Below are 26,158 nucleotides of genomic sequence, written 5' to 3'. Positions count from 1 at the left end.
TTTCCTCCAGTGGCTTCAGTCTGCATGTATTGAGCACTTTCTGCATGACCCAACCTTAGACCTCTCCATAAAGACCTGTGCCTCCAGTTAATACAGTGCTCAGATATCTGGCACTTGCTGTGTGTACCATTCCAGTCACTCTTTCCAAAGACCTTTTCTTTTAATCACTCCTTGGAGTATTTATGGAGCACCTACTGTGTACCTGATTGTGTGCCTTCTTCACAAAAGCCTTTTCTCCTATGGATGAAGAATCGAGCTCCCATAGATCAACTTTCTGTGCTCCCATTTTCCCTCCCCATAGGACTTTTCCTTCAAGGATGCAGTGAGCATTGATCAGGTGATTATATGTCCATCCCCAGCCCCACTCCCCAAAGGCCTTTTCTTCTAATGGATCCAGTGAGCATTTATTCCTTGTCTGTCATGTGTTCCATTCTAATCATCCTCCCCCAAAGACCTTTTCTTCCAATGGCTCCCCTGAGCATTTATGGAGTGCCTTCTGTGTGTTCTGTATATTCACACTTCCTCCCCAGAATTGTTTTCTTAACAGTAGATCCAGTGAGCACATATGCAGGACCTGTTGTTTTGGGGAGTACATTCTTCTTCCTTACCCCTAGGAGAGCCTGCTCCAATCACAAGGCCTCTCCCAAGGTCCTTTCCTGTGATAAATCCAGAGCTGAGTTTATAATGATCACCCCTTTCCCACTCCCTTCAGTACCCCTAGGATTCCCTCTACCAACTTTAATTCATACCCCCAAAGGGCTTTTAGTCTATTTAAGTAACAGTTATTTAAGTAAACACTTTTACTTAATAGTTTTACTATTTACTTAATTTACTAAATTTACTATTTACTTAATAGTTTTACTATTTAAGTAAACACTTATTGAGCACTTACTGTATAAGTCACTTTCAACTTCCTCTTTCCAAGTCTCTGGAAATCCCTGACCCTGCCTCAAGAGCTCTCTCTCTAGGGGTCTACTTCAGCCTAAATGTATTGAGTACCAGCTGTTTACTGGTTAGATTACCTCTCCCCCAGGAGCCTTTACTGAGTAGCCTTTCTCTCTATTCAGAGCAATTTATTTATTCTACAGATATTTATTGCATCCTTTCCATGAAAGTGTGGGAGGCATTTATTATGCACCATTATATACTAGGAATAGCCCTTCTTCAGCTCCCCTTCCTTCTTTTTTTTCTAAATGCAGGTGTGCTTGAAATCCTCAACTGCCAGCTGGCCTTGCTATACCTTTTCCTCCATGCAACCCCGCAATCATTTAATGAGCATTTATAGTATGCTACTAAGAACCCTGCGTTAAATGCCTCTTCTCCCCTTTTTGAAATCCTAATTCCCCCTTCAACAATCTCCATCCTGCCTTTTACACAACACAATCCTGAAAGCTCACAATGTGCACTGTTTTCCATTTATTCTAGCTAGGCCTCTTCCTCCACTTAGTAGCCATCTCCCCAGCTGCCTTTTTCTCCCCGAATTAGTCCAGAAAACACTTATTAATCTCTTACTGTATTATTTTCAAACAGCCACATTATCATCCCTGCAGCAGGCTTCTCTGCTTTTTTCTCTATCAGTCTGTAAAGCATTTATGGAGCACGTGCTGTAATTCCTTCACCAACGTCCACTCACCAACGTGTTATCTTCCTGGTTAAGTTTGCTCCATTGAAGTCAGCAAACATCAATGAGGCCTCTGCTGGATATAGGTAATCACCCTCCTTTAGACTTCCCGTCCCCACTCCAGCCCTCCACGCAGGTCCTTTGCATCTGCTTCCTTCTTTCCATCAAGCATTTATTATCTATGGAATACTGACAAGTCCCTTCCCCTTTCCATAATCACAAATCCAATGTTTTCCATTTTTTCTTTGTCCAGAAAACATTGAGCACCTGCTGAATTCAGTGAAAGATCCATCCCTTCCCCTTCTGCATCTCAGAAGCCCCCCTTTATCCCAGTATCCCCTCCAGTCTTTTCTTCCAGGCAATCTAGCAAATATTTATTTAGTGTCTACTATATGTGGGGTGGGGTGGACAAAGGGAGAGAGCCTATGTATGTACGCCAGGCTTAGTGTGGGGAACAGAGACCTGTTTCACCAACTTGCAGACACTCGGAACCACACAAGCTTCAGGGATTTCAGCCCCAAATAAAGGAGGAGTTGTGCAAACTCTATGATGGAATGTACACCCAAATACAGTCTGACGCCCTTTCCAGCAAACCGCACCACCTTCATTCCTTCCTGGGTCTCAATTCCTCTGTGGTTTAAAGTTGAAAACTCTAAGTTGAGACTCATCTCCCCCATTTTGTGGGTAATTTTGTCCTGTGTTTTTCTTTTTTCTTTTTTTTTTTTTTTTTTTTTTTGAGACGGAGTCTTGCTTTGTCGCCCAGGCTGGAGTGCAATGGCACAATCTCGGCTCACTGCAACCTCCGTCTCCCGGGTTCAAGCAAGCCTCCTGAGTAGCTGGGACTACAGGCACGTGCCACCATGCCTGGCTAATTTTTGTATTTTTCTTAGAGATGGGATTTCACCATGTTGGTCAGGCTGGTCTCGAACTCCTGACCTCGTGATCCACCCACCTCGGCCTCCCAGATTGCTGGGATTACAGGCTTGAGCCACCGTGCCCGGCTGTCTGGTGTTTCTCAAACTATGGGTCACCTATTGGCTTATGACCAGCATTTCACTTTCTTCATGAAGTAGGATAAATAAAAATAGAATAACAGAGCATATTGCACATAGTAAATGGAGTTGTTGTTTAGCAAAACATATAATGTTATTCCATTAAGATATACAATCTATAATGTATATTATATATGACATACGGTATATAATACATGTGTCATATACAACGGCTTTACAGTACATAATACATCTATCTATATGTATATGTTCTTCTTCATGAAATGAAATAAAATAGCATAGAAAAATCAGACTGCATTACACATAGTGAAGGTAATTATCTATTGAAACTTTAATTCCAGTTATGCATATGTATTTATATACATTCTAAATACACATACACATAATATGTAATATACAACATTTTATATGTTACATAATATATAAGGCATTCTATATTCTCATATTTGCTGTACAACATATGTGTCTTATATAATACATATATAGGATGGGTTATTATGCAAATACATATATAGTGGGTTATATAAGCTTTATTTCTTACTGTGGCTTCTTTTCTCAGATATATTTCCCTGGAAGCAGACCCCGAGACTCTGAGATTTGCATGCAGATTTACTGGGGAGAGCGCTTGGGAATAACACCTGTAGGGGAGGTTGCGAGGGAAGCAGGATTGTGCAGAGGGAAACGTTGATCTGTGATGCAACCACAACAGAGGCCTCAGCCAATCCTCTGGGGAGCTCTGGCACTGGACTGACCCTTCAGAGTTGTCCCAGTTGAAGCGGGGTGGCCAGGCTTTTAATTCCTACGTCAGTCATTGGCTGTAGGCTGCCCCCTGGGAGGAGGCATAATCTTGGGTGAGGCAAATCCCTGTTGCAGAGGCCAATGCCCAGTGAGGGACACCTGTGAGCCATCAGCAGCAGATAATTCCAGAAGCTGAGGATAGATGCAAAGGTCTGGAGCAAGGAGGTAAGGATCTGGGGGGAGCATATAGTCCACACCTTGCACTGCTCCGATCCACTTCCTTCTCATAGTAAGTTCACCCCATTGAGAACGGCATTTCCAGAATTCTAATCGGTCTTGTTTTCTCAGGGACGCTTGAAAGAGCACGGTAGTAAGATGAGCCATAGTCTCTGCTGCTGCAGTTGATTTCAACGTCATAAATGATACTCATCCTCTCCTTCTCCTGTTACACATTCTATATTCCCCCCACCCTCAGCTAGCACCTCTCTTGGTCTGGGTGGCTCCCAGCCTGCAGAGATCCCTGAGCCTTTAGTCCCCATGCCCTTCTCAGGCTGTAGCTGCTGTACAAACAACCACATTGCCCATTTACTATCAAAGTTGAGCAAGGAGTACCAACAGATGTCCAAGTGGATCCCCTGGGTGCCAAACATACTCCTCCCTGCCTCCACTGTGTACCAGCGGCTCTACCTCCTCCTGAGGAGCAAGGTTGGTCACGTCCCCTGCCAAGACAATGACTCCTGTTTATGTCCCTTGGCATGAGAAACCCGAAGTGCCCTGAGGGCAATCATAGCTTACAGTTTAATGGGATTCTTGCTGTGTCCCCTGGTAGCAGTGTTCCCCCTTGGAGAACCAGGACCTCTAACCTTGCAGAGCCCTGAGGGAACAGGAAGCACAATTTCAAAAGTGGATCACTGGGATTGCTGGTAAGCTGGGCCACTCCTTCCTAACCTTTGTGTCCCCAAACCCGTGTATTCTACCTGTTAGGAACACAGCACCTACAATGGCCATTGATTTAGGGTTGACACTGTTTTGGAGGATGGTGCCCATTCTTGCATGATGTCTCCTTCAACCTGGGGTCTTAGCTGTGGCTGCACCAAATTGTTCCATCATTCCGTCAGGCCAGCAGTTCCCGGGTGGCGTGGTGTGTAATACCATCAGTTAATTCCATGGTCATGGGCCCACTTTTGCACCTCCTTTGCTTTGCATTCCTTTACTTTGCTATAAAGTGTGTCCTTTGGTTTGACGCAGTGTTATGCAGGGTCTCGTGCTGGTGGATCAAACGTTATGTAAGCCCTTAGTGAGCTGGCTGAGGTCCTGCAGTAAGAAAAGGCAAACTCAAATATGGAATATTCCAGTCAAAATTGATTACTGTTCTTTGCAGGATGGAAGGGGCCCAATGTAATCAGCTTGCCACAAAGTGGTTGGTTGGCCTTCTGGAGGGATGGTGGCATGTCAGGGATTCAATGTTAGTCTCTGTTGCTGGCAGATTGGACATTCAGCAGTAACACTGCTGCCCCCACACATAGCTTCTCTCTCTGCTGCTATTGCCACTTATTCATGTGCCCATCTGCTAACACTGGGGTGGCTGATTAGAGCCTGGCTGACATCATCAGGCTGACTCATGCTGTCTACCTGGTTGCCTAGTGTCACTTCCATGGCGCCATGGCAGATGCTGTCTGGTGGGTGTTAACACACGATCCAAAGATCCTCACTCCTCCCTTTTTTTTTTTTTTTTTTTTTTGGAGACGGAGTCTTGCTCTGTTGCCCAGGCTGGTGCAGTGGCGCGATCTTGGCTCAGTGCAACCTCCACCTCCCAGGTTGAAGCAATTCCCCTGCCTCAGCCTCCTGAGTAGCTGGGATTACAGGCGTGTGCCACTACGCCCAGCTGATTTTTGTATTTTTAGTAGAGATGGGGTTTCACCACGTTGGCTAAGCTGGTCTCGAACTCCTGACCTCAGGTGATCCGCCCACCTCGGCCTCCCAAAGTGCTGGGATTACAGGCGTGAGCCACCACGCCCAGTCTCACTCCTCATTTCTTGCCCACTCCTAGGTGTCTGCCCACATTTCTGTATCCCAGACCTCTTTGTCTGGATCTTCCAGTCTTTTTATTTCCGGGCCCCCTGACCAACCAGCCAAACCATTTACCACTGCCCATAAGTGGATATATGTATTCTAATCTTGAGGCACTTCTCTTTCTGCACAAAGGAGATGAGCAGGTGCACAGCCTGAAGCTCTGCCCACTGGGAGCTCTGCCACTGTCTTTCAAGGCCATTCCAGTTGGGTTATAGTGCAACCACTGCCCATTTTTGGCTTCCACCCACATACTAAGACAACCCATTTGTGAACCAAGCTTAGACCTTTCCCTCTTTCATCAGCTAGTTTTAAGGAGTCCCCTTAGTGAGACAGGCACTAGCACAACAGTTATGGAAGACATGGGGATCAGGGTTACTTACCTGCTCATGCACCTTGCTTGGTTCTGCTTGGGCTCAATCCTGACTGCTGGGCCCACCTGACTTTATTATTTGGCGGGCCCAGGAGGACCCAGCTTATAATGGGAACTTCTGGATGCACAATCATTTGGTGCCAGGTCAAGCATTCTGTGTCTATCAGGGCCCAGCACCTCAATGGGATGTCTTTCTCAAAAGGCGTAAAATTCTCTGCTGCAGATGGCATGGCTTTGCTCCAGAACCCCAAGGGCCTCCCACTCAGGCTTCCCATAAGCTCCTCACTGCATCTTTCCCCACTACTGACACCTCCAGTATCATAAGATCTGCCAGATCATCTGGCCTAAATGGCAGGACTGCTTGTACCACAGCCTGGACCTGCTGCAGAGCCCTTTTCTGCTCTGGCCCTCACACAAAGCTGGTAGCTTTACATGTCGCCTGGAATATGGGTCAGAGCAGTATTTGTGCGTGGCGGATATGCTGCCTCCAGAACGGGAAGAGTCCTCCTAGGTATTGTGCTTTCCTCTTCATGATGGAAGGTGCATGATTCAATGCTTTGCCCTATTCTTTGGAGGGGCCATCCTGGTTTACTGCCCTGGACCACTGGATTCCTAAAAATTTTACTAATGCAGCAGTCCCCTGAGTCTTTGTGGAGTTTATCCTCCACCCTCTGTAGTGGATGTGTCTTACTAGGGCAATATGCTAACCCTCTCTTGCTCATCTTGCACAATCAGTATGATGTAATCGATGTGGTGGTCCAGTGTGCTATTCCATGGGATGTCCAGATAGTCCAGGTTTCTTTGGACTATATTATGACACCAGGTGAGAGAGATAGCATAGCCCTACGGCAAGACCATCTACGAATATTATCATCAGTCTCATGTGAGTGTGAACTGTTTCTGATCCTTTTTTCTAATCAGAATAGAAAAGAATGCATTCGCCAAGTCAGTGGCCACCTGCTGTACCTGAGGTCTTATTAATCTGCTCTGGCAATGACAGCATGTCCAGTACGGCAGGTACAACTAACTGTCTGCAAGCATTCTCCAAGACCCATCTGACCTCTCCAGGGGCCAGACTGCTCAACTCGATGGAGATAAGATGAGACCAACACCCCTGCATCCTTTAGATCTTTCAATGTGGCATTGATTTCCATCATCACTCATAGGATGCAAACAATATTGTTTGTGGTTTATTGTTTTGTTCAGGGCATGGGGGTGTGCGCCATTTTAGAAGCTTCTATTTGGACTTCCCTACTGAAATAGCTCTTATCCCACAGGCTGAGGAGCCCATGTAGGGGTTCTGACAACTACAAAGTTGCAAATGCCATTGCAATTACGCATTTGTGAACTGAGGAAGTGACCACTGAGTGGGTCTCTGGACCCCCAAACCCACTGTAAGCAGGACCTGGGCCAGGACTCATTTATCACCTTACCACTACTGTGCTTCTCAGCGTGACTGGTACCACCCTCACCAGCATATTTCTTATTGATTTCATAAGTTGAGTGTATCCTCCAGGCCTTAATCAGCTGGTGGGTTTTCCAGACTTCAGTAGTATATCTACTCCAACATGTCTGCTTCTTTGAGCCTTTTAATCCTTCCCTGTGCAATCTGCCATGGAAGTTCTGCTTCACTTAGTGTGGGCCATTGTTTACTCCAGGTTTCCAAATACCAGTGTGTTAGCAACACTTCCTAGAGTCCTCGCCAGGGTTTTAAGTTCCGTATCCTGGGAGAGCGTGCCAACTTCCTGTTCTACCTCCTTCGCCCATTGTCCTCAGGATCCAGCCTCATGCATACCTTCCCAGCTCCTGCCAGTATATACTAGCCAGATTCTTTAGGTTCTTCTACAGATCATTTCTCTCCTTCCTTTGCAAGCCTAGAACCTGTCCAGTCAGGTTTCACTAGGATGTCACCCTAATTTTTGGTCTGGTTTCCAGGAGAGTAGGTGGGGGGTAGACTCTGAGGGGGGCAGGCATTGTCTTACAAAGCGCCTGCATCATCTGAGGCCTCTGCATTATCTTCAAGCAGAAGGTCTATATTCTAACTCAGGGGAGTAGTCTACTTCAGCAGGCCCAGTGGATGCAGGTAAGTCTGTAAGTTCAAGGTGTTTAACTGCATCTGCCCAGATATCCCCATCTCAGAGTCCTACTCCTGTCCTATTAGGGACATGAGCATGGCCCAGGAGATGTGCTGGGCCTGAGAAGTCAACTTTCTCTGAAGCTCCGCCACCACGTAGAATTAAATTCTGAGCCTGGCCTTCCCTTCTGTCTGCCTTCTGACTGCAGGAGATGAGGGTTTCCTTAAACGCAGTCAGGGAGATCCTCTGGCTTTCACATTTTGCCTTGAATTCAGCCTGAGCATGTCAGGTCTTTCTTCAGCTACTCAATGGCATTTACGGAATAGTCACCCAAGTCTGGTTACCATTTCCCTGACATCACTCAAGTTCCAGGGATATTTCACCATCCGGTACATTCCCTTCCACCAGAATCCCATTACAGCCCACCATCAGGAAAAGTCACCGCTACTCCAAAACCCTGGGGGCCTGCGCTGTATTCTCCCACCGGGGAGAAGAAATTCCACACAGCATCTTTTCCTACTACTGACACCTCCAGTGTCGTAGGATCTGCTGGATCATATGGCCTAAGTCACATCCTGCTTGCACCACAGCCCGGACCTGCTGCAGAGCGCTTTGCATTGCTACAGCATATCAGAGGCTATCTATGCCCCACCTCCCACTACTGATGGGTCCTCACTGCCATCTGGCTGCTGGGTAACCCAGCTCCAGAATTGCATTAGACCACCCTTGTAGTTTGACTTCTGTGGCCCACTGTTTTAGGTTGGGTTCCCTGGAAAAAGACTTTGAGGTGGAGATTTGCATGCAGGAGGCTTACTGGAGTGTGCCATTGGGATCAACGCTTGTGAGGAGGGTTGGGTTGAGCAGAGGAAGAGGCTGGCTCAAGATGTAGTTGCCTCAGGGGCCTCCACTGATCTTAGGGGGAGCCCTGGGGCTGGGAGGGTCCTTCAGAGTCAGCCCAGATTGAGGCAAGGAGGCTGGCCTTTCTTTCCCCTCAGACCAGACCATGGGGATGCCCTCATGAAGTAGGTATAACCTTGGACAAGGCAGTTCCCTGTGACAAGACAATTCCCAGTGGGGACACAGCCATGAGCTGTCAGTAGCTGCCATTCAAGGTACATTGTCCCTGAAGAGGAGGCCTGAGCAGACCACCACAGTATTCAACTACACTTATGGTCAGAAAAGTTTTAGAAACAGTGATACACCCTCATCATCCCCACTAATCAGTTTATAGATGAAAAATGTGCAGGGCTGAGAGAGATTCTCTCTCAACACTTCTGAGGGGATAGTGTCAGCGATGGTGTGTGTGCGCGTGTGTGTGTGTGTATGTGTGTGTGTGTCAGAGAGAGAGCGAGGAAAAAGAAGTAGCTGTACTTGGGGTCTCTTGCATATGTCAGTCAAGTCACCAGGGTCCATTTGTGCCGTGTGTGTGTGTGTGTGTGTGTGTGTGTGTCTGTCCAAGACCCTGATTGTATGCGTGTCAGTGACCAATAGCCCTGAAAGTGTCACTCCCCCTCATCCCCCTTCCATGAGAAACCTGATTGAGGATGAGCTTCCATCCCTGGAGCAGCCTGTTGGCTAGAAATCTTGAGCCTGGGGGAGGAGGCCACCGGAAACCAGGCCCGGGGACAATGACATAGCAGTTCGTGATGTTCCTACTGCTGCTCCCACTCCCCCTCCCTCCTGTTGCTCCCTCTCCTCCTCAGCTGCATTCCTCCCTGCCCCCCATCATTGCCAGCTACACTGGCTTCTCTAGAACCACCCAGCCCGCACCACTCAATCCACTCCTCCTTGTCGGATGCAGCTGCCCACCTATGGCCATTGTGTTTCTCACAGCACATAACCACACATGGTGAATGTGCTCCTCCTTGCGAAAGGGCCAGAGAGCGGAGAGATGCTTCAGGCCACACAGCCAGACACAGGCACTGACGTATACACAGGCACTAAAAAATACACAAAAACAGGCACGCTTCAGAGAAATGTAGTTTCTTTCTTTCTCTCCTTCCTTCCTTCCTTCCTTCCTTTCTTTCTTTCTTTTTGGCCTAGGTCTTGCTCTGTTGCCCAAGCTGGAGTGCAGTGGTGCAATCATGGCTCACTACAGCCTCGACCTCCTGGGCTCAAGCCATTCTCCTGCCTCAGCCTCCCCAGTAGCTGGGACTACAGGCGTGTACCACTATGCCTGGCTAGTTTTTGTTTTTTGGGTTTTTTTTTTAGATGGAATCTCTCTCTTGTTGCCCAGGCTGGAGTGTAATAGCACCATTTTGGCTCACTGCAACTTCCGCCTCCCAGGTCAAAGTGATTCTCCTGCCTCAGCCTCCCAAGTAGCTGGAAATACAGGTGCACCACTACACCTGGCTAATTTTGTATTTTAGTAGAGAAGAGGTTTCACCATGTTGGTCAGGCTGGTCTCGAACTCTTGACCTCAGGTGATCCACCCGCCTCGGCCTCTCAAAGTTCTGGGATTATAGACGTGAGCCACAGCCCTTGGCTTTTTTTTTTTTTTTAATTTTTTTTTGTAGAGATGGGGGTCTCTCTGTGTTGTCCAGGGTGATCTCCAACCCCTGGCCTGAAGCAATCCTCCTACCTCCAGCCTCCCGAAGTGCTGAGATTACAGGCGTAAGCCACCGTACCTGGCCAGATAGGTGTTTTCTAAGGTTCTTTGCCGTTTACCGGTCTCCATGCAATTTCAAAGTATGTTCTAATTTACATAATACTGCTAATTTTGTGAAGTTTAAAAAAAAAAACATTTACAATGGCAATGTGATGAGCAGACTATATTTTGGAAAATACCTGCTCTCTGCAGTGTAAGGCCACATTTTACAGTTTGCAATGTCCTTTAACATTTTTGCAACTCCATGAGGATTACAACAGACTTTATTCACAAAGCACTCTTGATTTTTTCAAAATATTTCAATAGTTATAAGGCACTTTGTGGTTTCTTTAGTAGCATTGAAGGGGCAAAAGGGTCAAGGGCCTGTGTTTTGTCTTCCCTTCTGAGATTTCATCATTGACAGATGTGTTCTGTTTTTCCTCTGCAGGGCAAAATACTTCAAAGGGAAAAAGATCCATGGAGAAATTGACATTAAAGTAGAACAGGTAAGTTGAGACATTTGGACCTGGGGGTCAGTTGTCCATACTGCAAACTAAGTGGCCATTTTTGTGTGATGTAGGTGAATCACCAGTTTTTTTCTCCTTCCCAGGCTGAATTCTCTGATCTCAACCTTGTGGCCCATGCCAATGGTGGATTCTCTGTGGATATGGAAGTTCTTCGGAATGGGGTGAAGGTCGTGCGGTGAGTATAAAAAGGGTACCTTGGTGTTATGAGCGAGGCAAAAGAACTCTCTCCCTTAGAGCTGGAGGAAAGTGCCTACCTCCCCACCCATCCTTCTGTGGGCAAGAACTTAGGCATGGAATGTAGGGAGACAACTTTTCTTCAGAAAAAGAGCCAGGGACCCCAGGATGCCACAAGCCAGACTTAAAAATATATATATATATATATTTCAGACAGGGTCTTGCTCTGTCTCCTAGGCTGGAGTGCACTGGCACAATCATGGCTCACTGCAGCTACAACCTCTCAGGCTCAAGTGATCCTCCCACCTCAGCCTCCCAAGTAGCTGAGACTACAGGTGCGCACCACCATGCCTGGCTAATTTTTATGTTTTTTGTAGAGATGGGGGGTCTCACTATGTTGCCCAGGTTTGTCTCAAACTTCTGGGCTCAAACAATCTACCTGCCTTGGCCTCTCAAAGTGCTGGGATTACAGGCATGAGCCGCCACACCCAGCCTTCAATTATTAATTAAATAAACATTTGCTAGACATCTGCTGCATGCCAGATGCTGCTCTCAGGACTTCGTATTCAATAAATATTTATTGTACACCTACTGTGTGCCAGGAGCTGAAAGGCCATGCTGAAAGGCCAAAAGGAAAAAAAAAAAGAAAAAGAACCCGGGCCTTATGAAACTTGCATGCTACTATGAGATACACACAATACACAAATAAATAAGAAAATGTAAAAGTGCTAAGAAAAAATATAGCAGTGGCCTGTTGTGGTGGCTCACGCCTATAATCCCAGCACTTTGGGAGGCCAAGGTGGGTAGATCGCTTGAGCCCAGGAGTTCAAAATCAGCCTGGCCAACATGGTGAAACCCCGTCTCTACTAAAAATTAAAAAATTAGCCAGGCGTGGTTGCAGGTGCCTGTAATCCCAGCTACTCGGGAGGCTGAGGCAGGGAAATCGCTTGAACCCGAGAGGCAGAGATTGCAGTGAGCCATGATTGCTCCAGCGCCTGGACAACAGAGCAACACTCCGTCTCAACCAAAAAAAAAAAAAAAAAAAGAAAAGAAAAAAGAAAAAAATATATTGCACTAAAGCAGATGTAGCAATTGTTGGATGATGGTGGGGTCTGCAGTTGGGATAGAGTGGCCTGGTTGCAGGAGAGACATTTGAGGAAAGACCTGATGGAGGTGAAGGAGTGATCCATGCAGATATCTAGAGGGGAAGTGCTTTAGGCAGATGGAACAGCCTTGGTAAAAGTCCTGAGGTTAGAATTTATTCTGGGCAGAACACTGAAGACAGCTTGCAGTCTGAGAGATGGTGACCAGGGAGTTGTCAGAGCTGTGTGGGTAAGCTGTAAGCTGACCTTGCTGAGAAGGGAACAGGTAGGAAAGGCTTAAAGGGGATCACCAGGTGGGCAGAGGGTAGAAAGGGTGCACTAGGCAGAGGGAACAGCTTGCACATGTGTGCAGAGGTGAGAAACCACTTTGCAATTTCTGGGAGCTATGGAGATTTAGAAACTTAGTCTTTGTTTTGAGAGTGATCGGGAGCTTCTGGGGGAACTCTCAACACTCCTACCTCTGCCATACTAGGTCTCTGAAGCCGGATTTTGTGCTGATCCGCCAGCACGCCTTCAGCATGGCACGCAATGGAGACTACCGCAGTTTGGTCATTGGGCTGCAATATGCTGGAATCCCCAGTGTTAACTCCTTGCATTCTGTCTACAACTTCTGTGACAAGCCCTGGGTGGTAAGTAACAGGAAGGGTGCCACTGGCAGAGGGAACAGCTCATGCATGTATGTGGGAGCTTGAAACCACTCTGCAATTTGGGGAAGTGAGGGTGTTCAGAAACTTACAGATTCCTGGTGAAGGACTCACTGACCCAGCTCTCCTGGTTCTCATAGTTTGCCCAGATGGTTCGACTGCATAAGAAACTGGGGACAGAAGAATTCCCTCTAATTGATCAGACCTTCTACCCCAATCACAAAGAAATGGTGAGTTTGGGGAAAATAGAGTGGGCAGGAGGGAAGAGTCATAACTACTGCAATAATATTAAATATTGGTATATTATCAGTGGTGCGATATCAAGAGTGTGGCTGCTGTGCGCACGTGGAGTCATGAAGTTGCTTTGCGATAGGGTCTACCATGAATTTCCTTATGCTTACAAGGAAAACTAAATCATGATCCATTCTAATATTTATCAGATCCTGTTACTCATGTTATCTATTTTTGCCAGTATTAAAAACCGATTTCTAATGTGAATTGACAGAATTAATGTAATGAATCAGAATATATTACATATAGAAATTAAGTCATTATTACTAACATTATCAAATATTCCTTCTGATAGAAATTTTACCTATATTCAAATTAGGATTGCCAATAACATTTATCAATAGTAATGTTATAAATTAAATTGTTGGCAAGGCACGGTGGCTCACGCCTGTAATCCCAGCACTTTGAGAGGCCGAGGTGAGCAAATCATGAGGTCAGGAGTTCAAGACCAGCCTGGTCAACGTAATGAGACCCCGTCTCTACTAAAAATACAAAAATTAGCTGGGCATGGTGGTGCGTGCCTGTAGTCCCAGCTACTTGGGAGGCTGAGGCAGGAGAATCACTTGAACCCGGGAATTGGAGGTTGCAGTGAGCTGAGATCACGCCACTGCACTCCAGCTTGGGCAACAGAGTGACACTTCGTCTCAATAAATAAATAAATTAATGAATAGAAATTGAACTTTTGGTTACTATTATGAAATATAATCACTGGCCAGGCGTGGTGGCTCATGCCTGTAATCCCAACACTTCAGGAGGCCGAAGCAGGCGGATCACCTGAGGTCGGGAGTTTGAGACCAGCCTGACCAACATGGAGAAACCCTGTCTCTACTAAAAAAATACAAAATTAGCCCGGCGTGGTGGTGCATGCCTGTAATCCCAGCTACTTGGGAAGTTGAGGCAGGGGAATCGCTGGAACCCGGGAAGTGGAGGTTGCGGTGAGCCAAGATCATGCCATTACACTCCAGCTTGGGCAACAAGAGCGAAACTCCATCTCAAAAAAAAAAAAAAAATATATATATATAAAATCACTAATATTACAAATTGTCACCAATATTATAAATTATTTTTACTGTTGTAAATTATGAGTACCTATGTCATGAATTAAATTATAGTTTCTAGTAGAAATTGAATAATCATTACTAATAGCATCAAAGATTATTGCTGTTATTACAAATGATTATGGCTATTACAAATTATGCTCTAATATAAATTATAAGTACCTGTTTTGACTTATATAAACATGGCACGTAGTGGAGACTACCACAGTTGGGTCATTGGGCTACAATATGCTAGAATAAAATATGCTGAACGTTTAAATAATAGAAATTGAATTATCATTGCTAATATCATCAAATATAACAACTAATATTACAATGCATTACAGTGTTACAAATTAAGTTTATTAGTATAAATGATTAGTACTTATGTTGTAAATTGTTATAATTACTTTTAAAAAATTTAAACCCAAAGTGGGAGGATCTCTTGAGCCCAGGAGTTTGAGACCAGCCTGGGCAACATAGTGAGACCCCATTTCTACAAAAAATTTAAAAATCAGCCCAGTGTGGTGGCATGCACCTGTAGTCCCAGCTACTTGGGAGGCTGAGGTGGGAAGATCACTTGAGCCCTGGAGGTTGAGGCTGCAGTGAGCCATGATAGCACCACTGCACCCCAACCTGGGCAACAGAGTGGGTTGCCCACTCTGTTTAATATATAAGTAATAAATAAGTAAATAAATAAATAAGTAAATAAAATTAAATAAATAAGTAAATAAAATTAAACCATTAGTACAAACAGTGTAAAAATTGTTACAGATAAAACTATTACAGTGTTACAAATTAAGATTACTAATATAACCCATGAGTACCTGTGTTTTGAATTATCTTGTAGTTCCTAATAGAAATAGTTACTAATATGGTTAACATTCTAACTGCTATTATAAAAAAACACTAATATTAAAATTTTGATTACTAATATAAATTATGAGTACCACAGTTATTAATCAAATTTTAGTTAGAAATAGAAATTAAATAATTGTTACTAATGCAATCAAATTGTATAAGTAATTTTGTCAATTTTTACCAATATTACAAATTATGTTTACTCATATAAATGATCATCACCAATTTTATGACTAAAATTACAATTAAATATAAATATTGACCCAACATTATCAACTTGATTAAATAAACATTGCTACTAATATTAGCAATTCTTACCAGTATTACAAATTATGATCACTGATATACGTCAACAGTGTTATAAGTTAAGTTTACTTACAGATAAAGATTGAATCATTAGTTTTTCTTTTCTTTTGAGGAGGAGTCTCGCTCTGTTGCCAGGCTGGAGTGCAGTGGCACGATCTCGGCTCACTGCAGCCTCTGCCTCCCGGGTTCAAGCGATTCTCCTACCTCAGCCTCCCGAGTAGCTGGGACTATAGGTGCGTGCCACCATGCCCAGCTACTTTTTGTATTTTTAGTAGAAACGGGGTTTCACCATGTTGGCCAGCATGGTCTCAATCTGCCCGCCTCGGCCTCCCAAAGTGCTGGGATTACAGGCATGAACCACCATGCCCGGCTTGAATCATTAGTTTTAAGGAAACCCAATTTGTTTATGATTATTATTAGTCTACATTCTTTGAGAGACAGTAGAGCAGAATGTGATTAAGAGCATGGACTCTGTAGCCAGAATTTCTGTATGAGAATCTTACCTCCACAACTTATTAGTTGCTTAACACAGGAAAAGTTACTTAAATGCCCTGTACCTCAGTTTATTCATCTGCAAAATGTAGGTAATAATAGTTCCTGCCTCATATAGTTGGTGTGAGAATGAAATTACTTAGTAAATGTAAGGTGTCTAGAACAATGCATCTGGCATATATTAGCTGCTACCTAAGTGTTGACAAATTTCTCCTTCTGTTCTTAGTTGGTTGAGTATTTTTGTCGTGAAAGGATGTTGGACATTTTCAAATGCTTCTTCTGTGTTTATTGACATGATTGTGTGAATTTTGTCCTTTATTCAATGAATATGGTATACAGTACATTAATTGATTTTCATGCAAGTTGATACGTTCATAAGTTTGTTTATGATGTGTCTAGGTGTAGACATTTGCATTCTTAGGCTAAATCTCAGTTGGCCTTGGTATAAATCCTTTTTGTATGTTGTAGGATTCAGTTTGTGATTATTTTGTTAAGGATTATTGTATCTATATTCATAAGAGACATTGCTCTGTAGTTTTCTTATGATGTCTTTTTCTGGTTTTGGTATCAGGATAACACTGGCCTCATAGAATAAATTGGACAGTGTTCCTTCTTCTATTTTTGGGAAGATTTTGTGAAGATTGGCATTAATTTTTTTTTCTTTTTTTGAGACAGGGTCTTGCTGTGTTGCTCAGGCTGGTCTTGAACTCCTGGGCTCAAGCAATCCTCCTGCTTTGGCCTACCAAAATGCTAGGATTACAGGTGTGAGCCACCATGCCTGGTCGGTATTAATTCTTTTTAAATGTTTAGTAGAATTCACCAGTGAAGACATCTGGTCCTGGGTATATCTTTGTAGGAAGTTTTACTTATTCCTAAATCAATCTCTTCACTTGTTATAGGTCTATTCAGATTTTCCATTTCTTACTGAGTCAGTTTTTGTAGTTTGTGTCTTCCTAGGAATTTGTCCACTTCATCTAGGTTTTCTAACTTATTGGCACATAATTGTTCACACTACTCTCTTATAATACTTTTTATTTCTGTAAGGTCAGTAGTATGTCCACTCTTTCATTCCTGATTTTAGTAATTAGAATTTTCTGCCCTTTTTTATTCTTAGTCTAAAGGTATATCAATTTTATTGATCTTTTCAAAGAACCAAATTTTTGTTTTATTAGTTCTCTATTTTTAAAATTCTTTATGTCATTTATTTCTACTCTTATTTTATTATGTTTTTCCTTATGCTTGCTTTGGACTTAGTTTGCTGTTTTCTTTCTAATTTCCTAGAAAAAAAATGGAAGATTAGATTACTGATTTTGATATCTTTCTTCTTTTTAGATATAGGCAGTTACAACTATGAATTCTCCTTTAAGCACCACTTTAACTGCATCCCTTACATTTTGACATGTTGTGTGTTCATTTTCATTCATCTCAAAGTATCTTCTAATTTCTCTTGTGATTTCTTCTTTGACCTATTGGTTATTTAGGAGTGTGTTACTTTCCACATATTTGTAAATTTTTCAAATTTTCTTTGGTTTTTGATGTCTAATTTCATTCCGTTGTGGTCAGAGAACATATTTTGTATAATTTCAGTCCTTTTCAATTTACTGAGATTTGTTTTCTGGCTTAACATATGGTCTGTCCTGAAGAATGTTCCATGTGCACTGAAGAAGAATGTATATTCTGCCATTGTAGGGTGAAGTGTTCTATAGATGTTTATGAGGTCTAATTGGTTTATAGCATTTTTCAAATCTTCCTTATTGGCCATGCACAGTAGCTCACACCTGTAATTCCAGCACCTTGGGAGTCTGAGGCGGGTGGATTGCTTGAGTGCAGGAGTTCAAGACCATCCTGGGCTACATGGCAAAACCCCAACTCTACAAAAAATACACATGCACACACAAAAAGCCACATGGTGGCACATGCCTATAGTCCCAGCTACTCAGGAGGCTGAAGTGGGAGGATCACTTGAGCCCAGAAAGTGGAGTTGCAGTGAGCTGAGATTGTGCCACTGCACTCCAGTGTGAGTGAGACCACATCTCAAAAAAAAAACAAACAAACAAAAAAAAACTTCCTTGTTGGTTCCCTGTCTAGTTGTTTTATCCATTTCTTTAAATGAGATATTGAAGTCTTCAGCTATAATTGTTGAATTGTCTATTTCTGTCTCCAATTCTGCCTATTTTTATTTCATATATTTTGTGCTGTGTTGTTAGGTGCACATATACTTATTATTGTTAAATCTTCTTGATGGATTGACCATTTATGCTTATAAAATATTTTTCTTTATCTCAAGTAACAATTGCTGTTTTAAATTCTATTTTACCTCATATTAGTATAGCTATTCCAGCTCTCTTTTGGCTATTGTTTGCATGGTAAATCTTTTTCCATCCATTTACTTTCAACTTATTTGGGTCTTTGAATCTAAAATGTGCCTCTTATAGATAGCATATAATTAAGTCATGTTTTTCATCCACTGTGCCTATTAACCCTTTACCATTTGTGCTGAGAACACTCTCTGATGGCACTTGTGGCTGCAGTGTTTACCCCGAGATAACTTTGCCACAAACTGTCTCATTTTTATTATTATTTTCACATCACTCTAGTATATCGACTTTGGAAACAAAAGACATCATTCTATTTATAGCATTCTGTTTTTAGGAGTGGTATTTCCACTTACAAAATATAGTAATTCTCAATCACTGAAAATGTCAAATCCTAGAAAATGTAGCATCCCTACAAATGATGTTAACATCGTTCTTAAACAGTCGTTGGATGAAGAATCATTTGATGAATCTGATTTTTCCAAAATAGATGATTCTGATGTTAGTTCAACTTAGAAATAACTCCAAGAATAGTTTTTATATTTTGTTTTGACATTGAAAATCAGTTAGCTTTGCTTCAGCCTCAAAGAGCATGTTTATGTAAAATCTAGTGAGCACAGGCAGCAAGCTGCACGTTTTTTTTTCCTAAACTGGAAAAGGGTTAATTGCAGTGTTTAATTAACTTATGTTATTGTAATTCCTGATAAGGTAGAGTTTATGTTTGCAATTTTGCTATTTGTTTTCTATATCTTATTTTTTGTTCCTGTATTCCTCTAGTAATGCCTTCTTTTAAGTTAAACAGATATTTTCTAGTGTACCATTTTAAATTTTTCTGTTGTTTCTTCCCTATGTCTTTTCTTTTATTCTTTTTTTAATTTAAGAAATTTTTACATATTTTTTTGATACAGAGTCTTGCTCTGTCACCCAAGCCAGAGTGCCATGGTAGGAACATGGCTCATTGCAGCCTCAACCTCCTGGGCTCAAGCTACCCTCCTGCCTCAGCCTCCTGAATAGCTGGGACCACAGGCATATGCCATCATGCTCAGCTAATTTTTAGTTTTTTATTTTTTATTTATTTATTTATTTTTATTTATGTATTTATTTATTTTGAGACAGAGTCTCACTCTGTCACCCAGGCTGGAGTGCAGTGGCACAATCTCGGCTCACTGCAACCTCCACCTCCCGGGTTCAAGCAATTCTCCTGCCTCAGCCTTCTGAGTAGCTGGGACTACAGGTGCCTGCCACCACACCCAGCTAATTTTTTTGTATTTTTAGTAGAGGTGGGGTTTCACCATGTTGGCCAGGCTGGTCTCGAACTCCTGACCTTGTGATCCACCCACCTTGGCTTCCCAAAGTACTGGGATTACAGGCGTGTGCCACCGCACCTGGCCAATTTTTAATTTTTTTGTAAGACAGGATCTTGCCATGTTGCCCATGCCGGTCTCAAACTCCTGAGCTCAAGTTACCCACCCACCTTGGCCTCCCAAAGTGTTGTGATTACAGGCATGAGCCACTGCACTTAGCCTGTTTTTTTTTTTCTTAGTTGTTTCCTTGGGTATTACAATTAACATCATTACTTATATTACTCCAATTAGAATTAATACCAAATTAAGCTCAGTAATACAAAGAAATTGCCTCTATATAACTTTATTCCTTCATCCCTCCTTTGTGCTATTATTGTCAAACAAATTACATCTTTACACATTGTGTGCCCATGAACATAGTTATAGTTATTGCTTTATGCAGTTGTCTTTTAAATCAGATAGGAGGAAAAAAGTGTTACACTTAAAAAAATGCATTTATACTGTCTTTTATATTTACCTATGTAATTAACTTTACAGGTGCTATTTATTTCTTTATGTAGATTTACATTACTAGCTAGTATCATTTTATTTCACCCTGAAGGACTCCCTTTAGCATTTCTTATAGAAGTGTGTTAGTGATGAATTATCTGTTTTTGTTTATCTGTGAATGTCTTAATTTCTCCTTCATTTTTGAAAGATAATTTTGCTGGATGTAGAATTCTTGTTTGGCAGTCTTTTTCTTTCAGTACTTTGAATATGTTGTCCTACTGCCCTCTGACTTCAAGATTTCTAATGAGAAATTAGCTGCTAATCCTATTGAGGATTCCTTGTATATGATGAGTTACTTCTCTCTTACTTTCAAGATTCTCTCTGTCTTTAGCTTTTATAAGTTTATGATGTGTCTGGGTGCCTATCTCTTTGAATTTATCTTAGTTGGAGTTCAGTGCACTTCTTAAATGCATAGATTAATGCTTTAAATCAAATTGGGGGGATTTTTAGCCATTATTCCTTCAAATAGTCTTTCTTGCACCTTTTTTTCTCTCTTTTCTCTCTCCTTTTGGGACTTCCATTATGTGGGTGTTTATATGCTTCATGGTGTTCCACAGATCTCTAGGACTGTGTTCATTTTGTTTACTTTTCTTCTTTCTGTTCCTCAGATTGGATCATCTCACCTGACCTGTCTTCAAATTCACTGATTCTTTACTCTGCCAGCTCAAAGCTACTGTTGATCCCCTCTAGTGAATTTTTCATTTCAGTTATTATGCTTTTTATCTCCAGAATTTCTTTTTTTTTTTTTTTTTTTTGAGATGGAGTTTCACTCCTGTCACCCAGGCTAGAGTGCAATGGTGCAATCTCAGCTCACTGCAACCTCCACCTCCCAGGTTCAAGCAGTTCTCATGCCTCAGCCTCCCAAGTAGCTGGGATCACAGGCACACGCCACCACGCCTGGATAATTTTTGTATTTTTAGTAGAGAGGGGGTTTCACCATATTGGCCAGGCTGGTCTGGAACTCCTGACCTCAGGTGATCCACCTGCCTCGGTCTCCCAAAGTGCTGGGATTACAGGCGTGAGTGCCTGGCCCAGAATTTCTTTTTTATGTAATTTCTCTTTATTGATACTCTCTACTTATTAGGATATCATTTTATCCTTTCCTTTAGTTCTTTAAACATAGTTTCCTTTAGTTCTTTGAAAATATTAAAAATCACTGATTTACAGTTTTTGCCTATTAAGTCTAACATCTGGGTTTCCTCAGGGATAGTGTTTGACTGCTTTTTTCCCTGTGTTTGGGCCACACTTAATTTTGTCTCTTTGCATCTCTCATACATTTTTGTTGAAAACTGGACATTTAAATAATATAATGTGGCAACTCTGGGAATCAGATTCTCTCCCCTCCTCAGGATTTGTTTTTATTGCTTTGTTTTGTTTTGTTTTTAGTGACTTTCCTGAACTAATTCTGTAAAGCCTGTGTTCTTTGTCATGTGTGGCCACCCAAGTCTCTGCTCCATTAGCTTAGTGGTCAGCTAATGATTGGACAGATATTTCTTTAAATCACCTGAAACCAGTAAGTCTCCCAGACTTTGCTGATGGGCTCTATGTGCATGTCAGGGTGTGCCTTTAATGCAAAGGCAGGCTGTTTACAACTTTGCCTTATCCTTCATTTCCTGCTTGTGCAGAGTTTTGAGGTCAGCCAGAGATCCTAGGCATACATACAGCCTTATGCATATTTGTGGTTTTCTAGATTCCCAGGCATATGTCAGAGCTTTTTAAAGCCTAATAATGGACTGATAATGGATATATAATTACCTAGATTTTCCTTTTAAGTTTTCTTGATAAGCTTGTTTTTTTTTTCCTAAATGTTATCACTGCTGTGTTAAACAGTTGCTGCTAATTGTTTCTGAAAAGCACCCCCAGAGAAAGCTGTTTATACCAGATGAGCCCCATGAGTGGAGTATTCAGGATAGTGCCGGACAGATCAAATAAAGACAGTTCTCTGGAAATGAGGTTTTGGAGGAACTCCAACCCTGTTCTGCCTCCTCCAATGGTTGCTAGTCTGCTGGTTTTCACCGGAATTGCAGGGCTGTTGATTTTCAAAGCTCTTGTGGAGGTGAGGAGAAGGGGATGCGTACAGGAGAAGTTCAAATGCCACAGTTTCCTGTTGTTACCAAGATTCAGCCATTTTCTTGAAAAAACGCTTTCTGAATTGTAGACCTTGGTCAATTTCCAGAGTTCTGATAAGTTTGTTTTGACAATTTTTGCCAGTGTTCTCATCGCTTTTAAGCAATTTTAAGGAGGAGAGGATAGGCTCTTACATTTCTGCTGACATCACCTCCAGGCATATCTTGTTCTTTCCCGGCTCCAGCCCAAAGATAGTAGTATTTCAAAGCCAAGATCTGGGAACTAGATTTACTCATTGCTACTGGAATGTTCTTGCTTCAAGGCCCTCTCATTGTACACAGCTAGGACATTTCATTTCTTTATGTATATATATATAATTTCATATACGTGTATATATAAAATTGTTTTATGTGTGTGAGTAGAAGAATCAAACTGTTTTTTCTTCTGCTCTCACAATACAATGTGTGGAGGTTTTTACACACACACACACACACACCAAGCAAGCAATTAATTCTGCAGCAAATTAATATACCAGCTGGATGTCCTGCAATTCAATTCTGACACTATCTACCTGGAGGATAGCATCAGATCACACAGGTAGTCCCACAAGACTAAGCCCTACTTCTAATGCTGATGGCAAGCCCCAGGTTATTTTACCTGTGCTTCTGACCAACTAGCTATAAATCAGGGTCCACAACCCATTCCTCAGGTTCAATTAGTTTGCTAGTGTGGCTCATGGAACTCAGGGAAACACTTATTTACATGATCAGTTTGTTGTAAAGAGTATTACATTACAAAGGATACAGATGAAGAGATGCAGAGGACGAAGCATGTGGGAAAGAGCACAGAACTTCCATGCCCCACCCCCAGGTAGCCACCCTCCAGGAACCCCACATGTTCGGCTATCCAGAAGCTCTCCAATTCCATCCTCTTCAGCCCTTCATGGAGACTTCATTGCATAGGCAGGATTTATAACTGTATAGAAATGTGATGGGACGGCCGGGCGCAGTGGCTCACACCTGTAATCCCAGCACTTTGAGAGGCTGAGGCAGGCGGATCACCTGAGGTCGGGAGTTCTAGACCAGCCTGACCAACATGGAGAAACCCCATACCTACTAAAAATACAAAATTAGCCAGGGGCAGTGGCGCATGCCTGTAATCCCAGCTACTCGAGTGGCTGAGGCAGGAAAATTGCTTGAACCAAGGAGACGGAGGTTGCGGTGAGCTGAGATCGCACCATTGCACTCCAGCCTGGACAACAAGAGTGAAACTCTGTCTCAAAAAAAAAAAAAAAAAAAAAGAAAAGAAAAGAAAAGAAAAGAAAGAAAGCAATGTGATGGGACAAAAAGGGTATGATCTTGTACTAACAGACTGAGTGGGGAAACCCAGCAAGGCCTGTCTGTTCAGAGCCTTAGACTCTCTCTGCAACATCCCTTCCTTCTGGGTACTGGGCAGGACCCCTTCTGAAAGGGAGGTCTTTTTTTTTCTTTTTCTTTTTTTTTTTTTGAGACAGAGTCTCACTTTGTCGCCCAGCTGGAGTGTGGTGGTGTGATCTCGGCTCACTGCAGCCTCTGCCTCCCAGGTTCAAGCAATTCTCTTGCATCAGCCTCCCAAGTAGCTGGGACTACAGGTGTGCACCACCACACCCGGCTAATTTTTTTTGTATTTTTAGTAGAGACGGGGTTTCACCATGTTAGCCAGGCTGGTATTGAACTCCTGGCCTCAGGTGATCCACTTGCCTCGGCCTTCCAAAGTTCTGGGATTACAGACGTGAGCCACTGCACCCAGCCTTTTTTTTTTTTTTTTTTTTTTTTTTGAGATAGAGTCCGTGACTCTGTTGCCCAGGCTGGAGTGCAGTGGCACAATCTTGGCTCACTGCAACCTCCGCCTCCTGGACTCAAGCAACCTTCCCACCTCAGCCTCCTGAGTAGCTGGGGCCACAGGTCCGTGCCACCATGCCTAGCTAATTCTTTTGTATTTTTTATAAGAGATTGGGTTTCACCATGTTGCTCAGGCTACTCTCAAACTCCTGAGCCCGAGCGATCTATCTGCCTTGGCCTCCCAAAGTGCTGGCATTACAGGCATGAGCCACCATGCCTGGTAATGCTGATTTAATTTTATATTTTTAAATGTAAGACATTAGCGTGGTTCTAAAAGTCAAAATATAAAAAAGGCATCCACAGATAAAATAGAAAACCTAGATGAAAATAAGTAATTTCCTGGGGAAACACAGTTTACCAAAATCGACCCCATTAGAGGTTAACAAACCAATTTCCATAAAAGAAATAGAGAAAGTTTTTAAGGAACTTCCCTATAAAAAAGCATCAGGCCCAGATGATTCCACAGGGGAATTCCACTGAAATGCTAGAGACCAGTTAATCCCAATGGCCACATAAATTGTTCCACAGAATGGAAAATGAAGACAAACTTCCATATTACCTTTCTAAAGCAATTATAACATTAATAGCACAAAGAAAAGCATAGACCTAGTGCAGTAGCTCACGGCTCTAATCACAGCATGTTGGGAGGCCAGGGCAGGTGGATCACTTGAGATCAGGAGTTCGAGACCAGCCTGACCAACATGGTAAAACCCCATCTCTACTAAAAATATAAAAATTAGCTGGGCGTGGTGGTGTGCGCCTGTAGTCCCAGCTACTCCAGAGGCTGAGGCAGGAGAATAACTTGAACCCAGGAGGCAGAGGTTGAGTGAGCTGAGATCGTGCCACTGCACTCCAGCCTGGGTGATAGAGCGAGACTTTGTCTCAAAAAAAAAAATAGCATAGACCATTTTTACTATAAATATCAATGCAAAAATCCTAAATAAAATATTAGCAAACAAATTCAAAACCACATTAAGGGTGAGCACGGTGGCTTACATCGTAATCCCAACACTGTGGGAGGCCAAGGCAGGAGGATCACTTGAGCCCAGGAGTTCAAGACCAGCGTGGTCAACATGGTGAAACCCCATCTCTACCAAAAAACAAAACAAAACAAAACAAAACAAAACAAAAAAACCACAAAATTAGCCAGACATGGTGGTGGGCCCTTGTAGTCCCAGCTACTCGGGAGGCTGAGGTGGGAGGATTACTTAAGTCCAGGAGTTTGAGGCTGCAGTGAGCTATGATCCCACCACTACACTCTAGCCTGGGTGACAGAGCGAGACCTTGTCTCAAAATATAAAAATAAAAAAGAATGCAGTAACAGCAGCATAGGAAATCAATATGCAGAAATCAGTAGTTTTTATATACACAAATAACCAGATAGAAGATATAATAGAAGAGAAAACATATACAATAACAAAAAAAAATAAGATATTTGGGATAAGATCAAGAAGGGATGTGCAAAGTGATATGAGGAAAAGTTTAAAACACTCCTGAAAGGCACAAAGGTAGACTTAGGCAGATGGAAAGACATTCCTTGTTCTCGGATAGAATGAATTAACATCATGAAAATGGCAGTTCACCTTCTCACGTCCTTATTTAATTTATGTATTTAATGTGATTCCCAAAAATATACCTACAAACTTATATCTAGAGCTAGATGAGTTGATAGTAAAGTTCATATGGAAAAGCAAACATGCAAGAAAAACTAGGAAAACCCTGAAAAAGAAGAGTGATAATAAGGACTCATACTCCCAGCCTACAGGGAGTCTGATGTCTCTGCCACCAGACATTTTAGGAAGATTTTATTTATTTATTTATTTGAGACAAAATCTTGCTGTATTGCCCAGGCCGGAGTGCAGTGGCATGATTGTAGCTCACTGCAGCCCCAACCTCCTGGGTTCCAGCAATCCTTCCACCTCAGCCTCCTGAGTAGCTATAATTACAGGTGCATGTATAGCTAATTTTTTTTATTGTTTATTTTGTAGAGGCACGGTCTTGCTATGTTGCCTAGGTTGGTCTCAAACTCCTGGCCTCAAGTAATCCTCCTGCCTTGGCCTCCCCAAAACTCTGGGATTATAGGCATGAGCCGCCATGTCCAGCCTGAAGCTTTTATAATTTAAATAGTATG

General features: G+C 42.6%; 1 protein-coding gene across 2 annotated transcripts in view; it reads left to right on the top strand.

The window, feature by feature from the left end:
• SYN1 (synapsin I) overlaps positions 1-26,158 on the top strand; it is a 47,848-nt gene that overhangs the window by 1,619 nt on the left and 20,071 nt on the right. For both annotated transcript variants that reach the window (XM_054471518.2, XM_054471517.2), the window contains exons 2-5: positions 10,926-10,983; positions 11,088-11,179; positions 12,754-12,910; positions 13,066-13,155. In XM_054471518.2, the coding sequence (XP_054327493.1) occupies positions 10,926-10,983; positions 11,088-11,179; positions 12,754-12,910; positions 13,066-13,155 (397 nt within the window). The remainder of the gene's footprint in view (positions 1-10,925; positions 10,984-11,087; positions 11,180-12,753; positions 12,911-13,065; positions 13,156-26,158) is intronic.

The sequence above is a fragment of the Pongo pygmaeus genome, chromosome X (assembly GCF_028885625.2).
Source record: "Pongo pygmaeus isolate AG05252 chromosome X, NHGRI_mPonPyg2-v2.0_pri, whole genome shotgun sequence".
Lineage (NCBI taxonomy): Eukaryota > Metazoa > Chordata > Mammalia > Primates > Hominidae > Pongo > Pongo pygmaeus.
The sequence above is the reverse complement of the archived record's forward strand: the minus strand, read 5'-3'. Positions and strand labels throughout refer to the sequence as shown.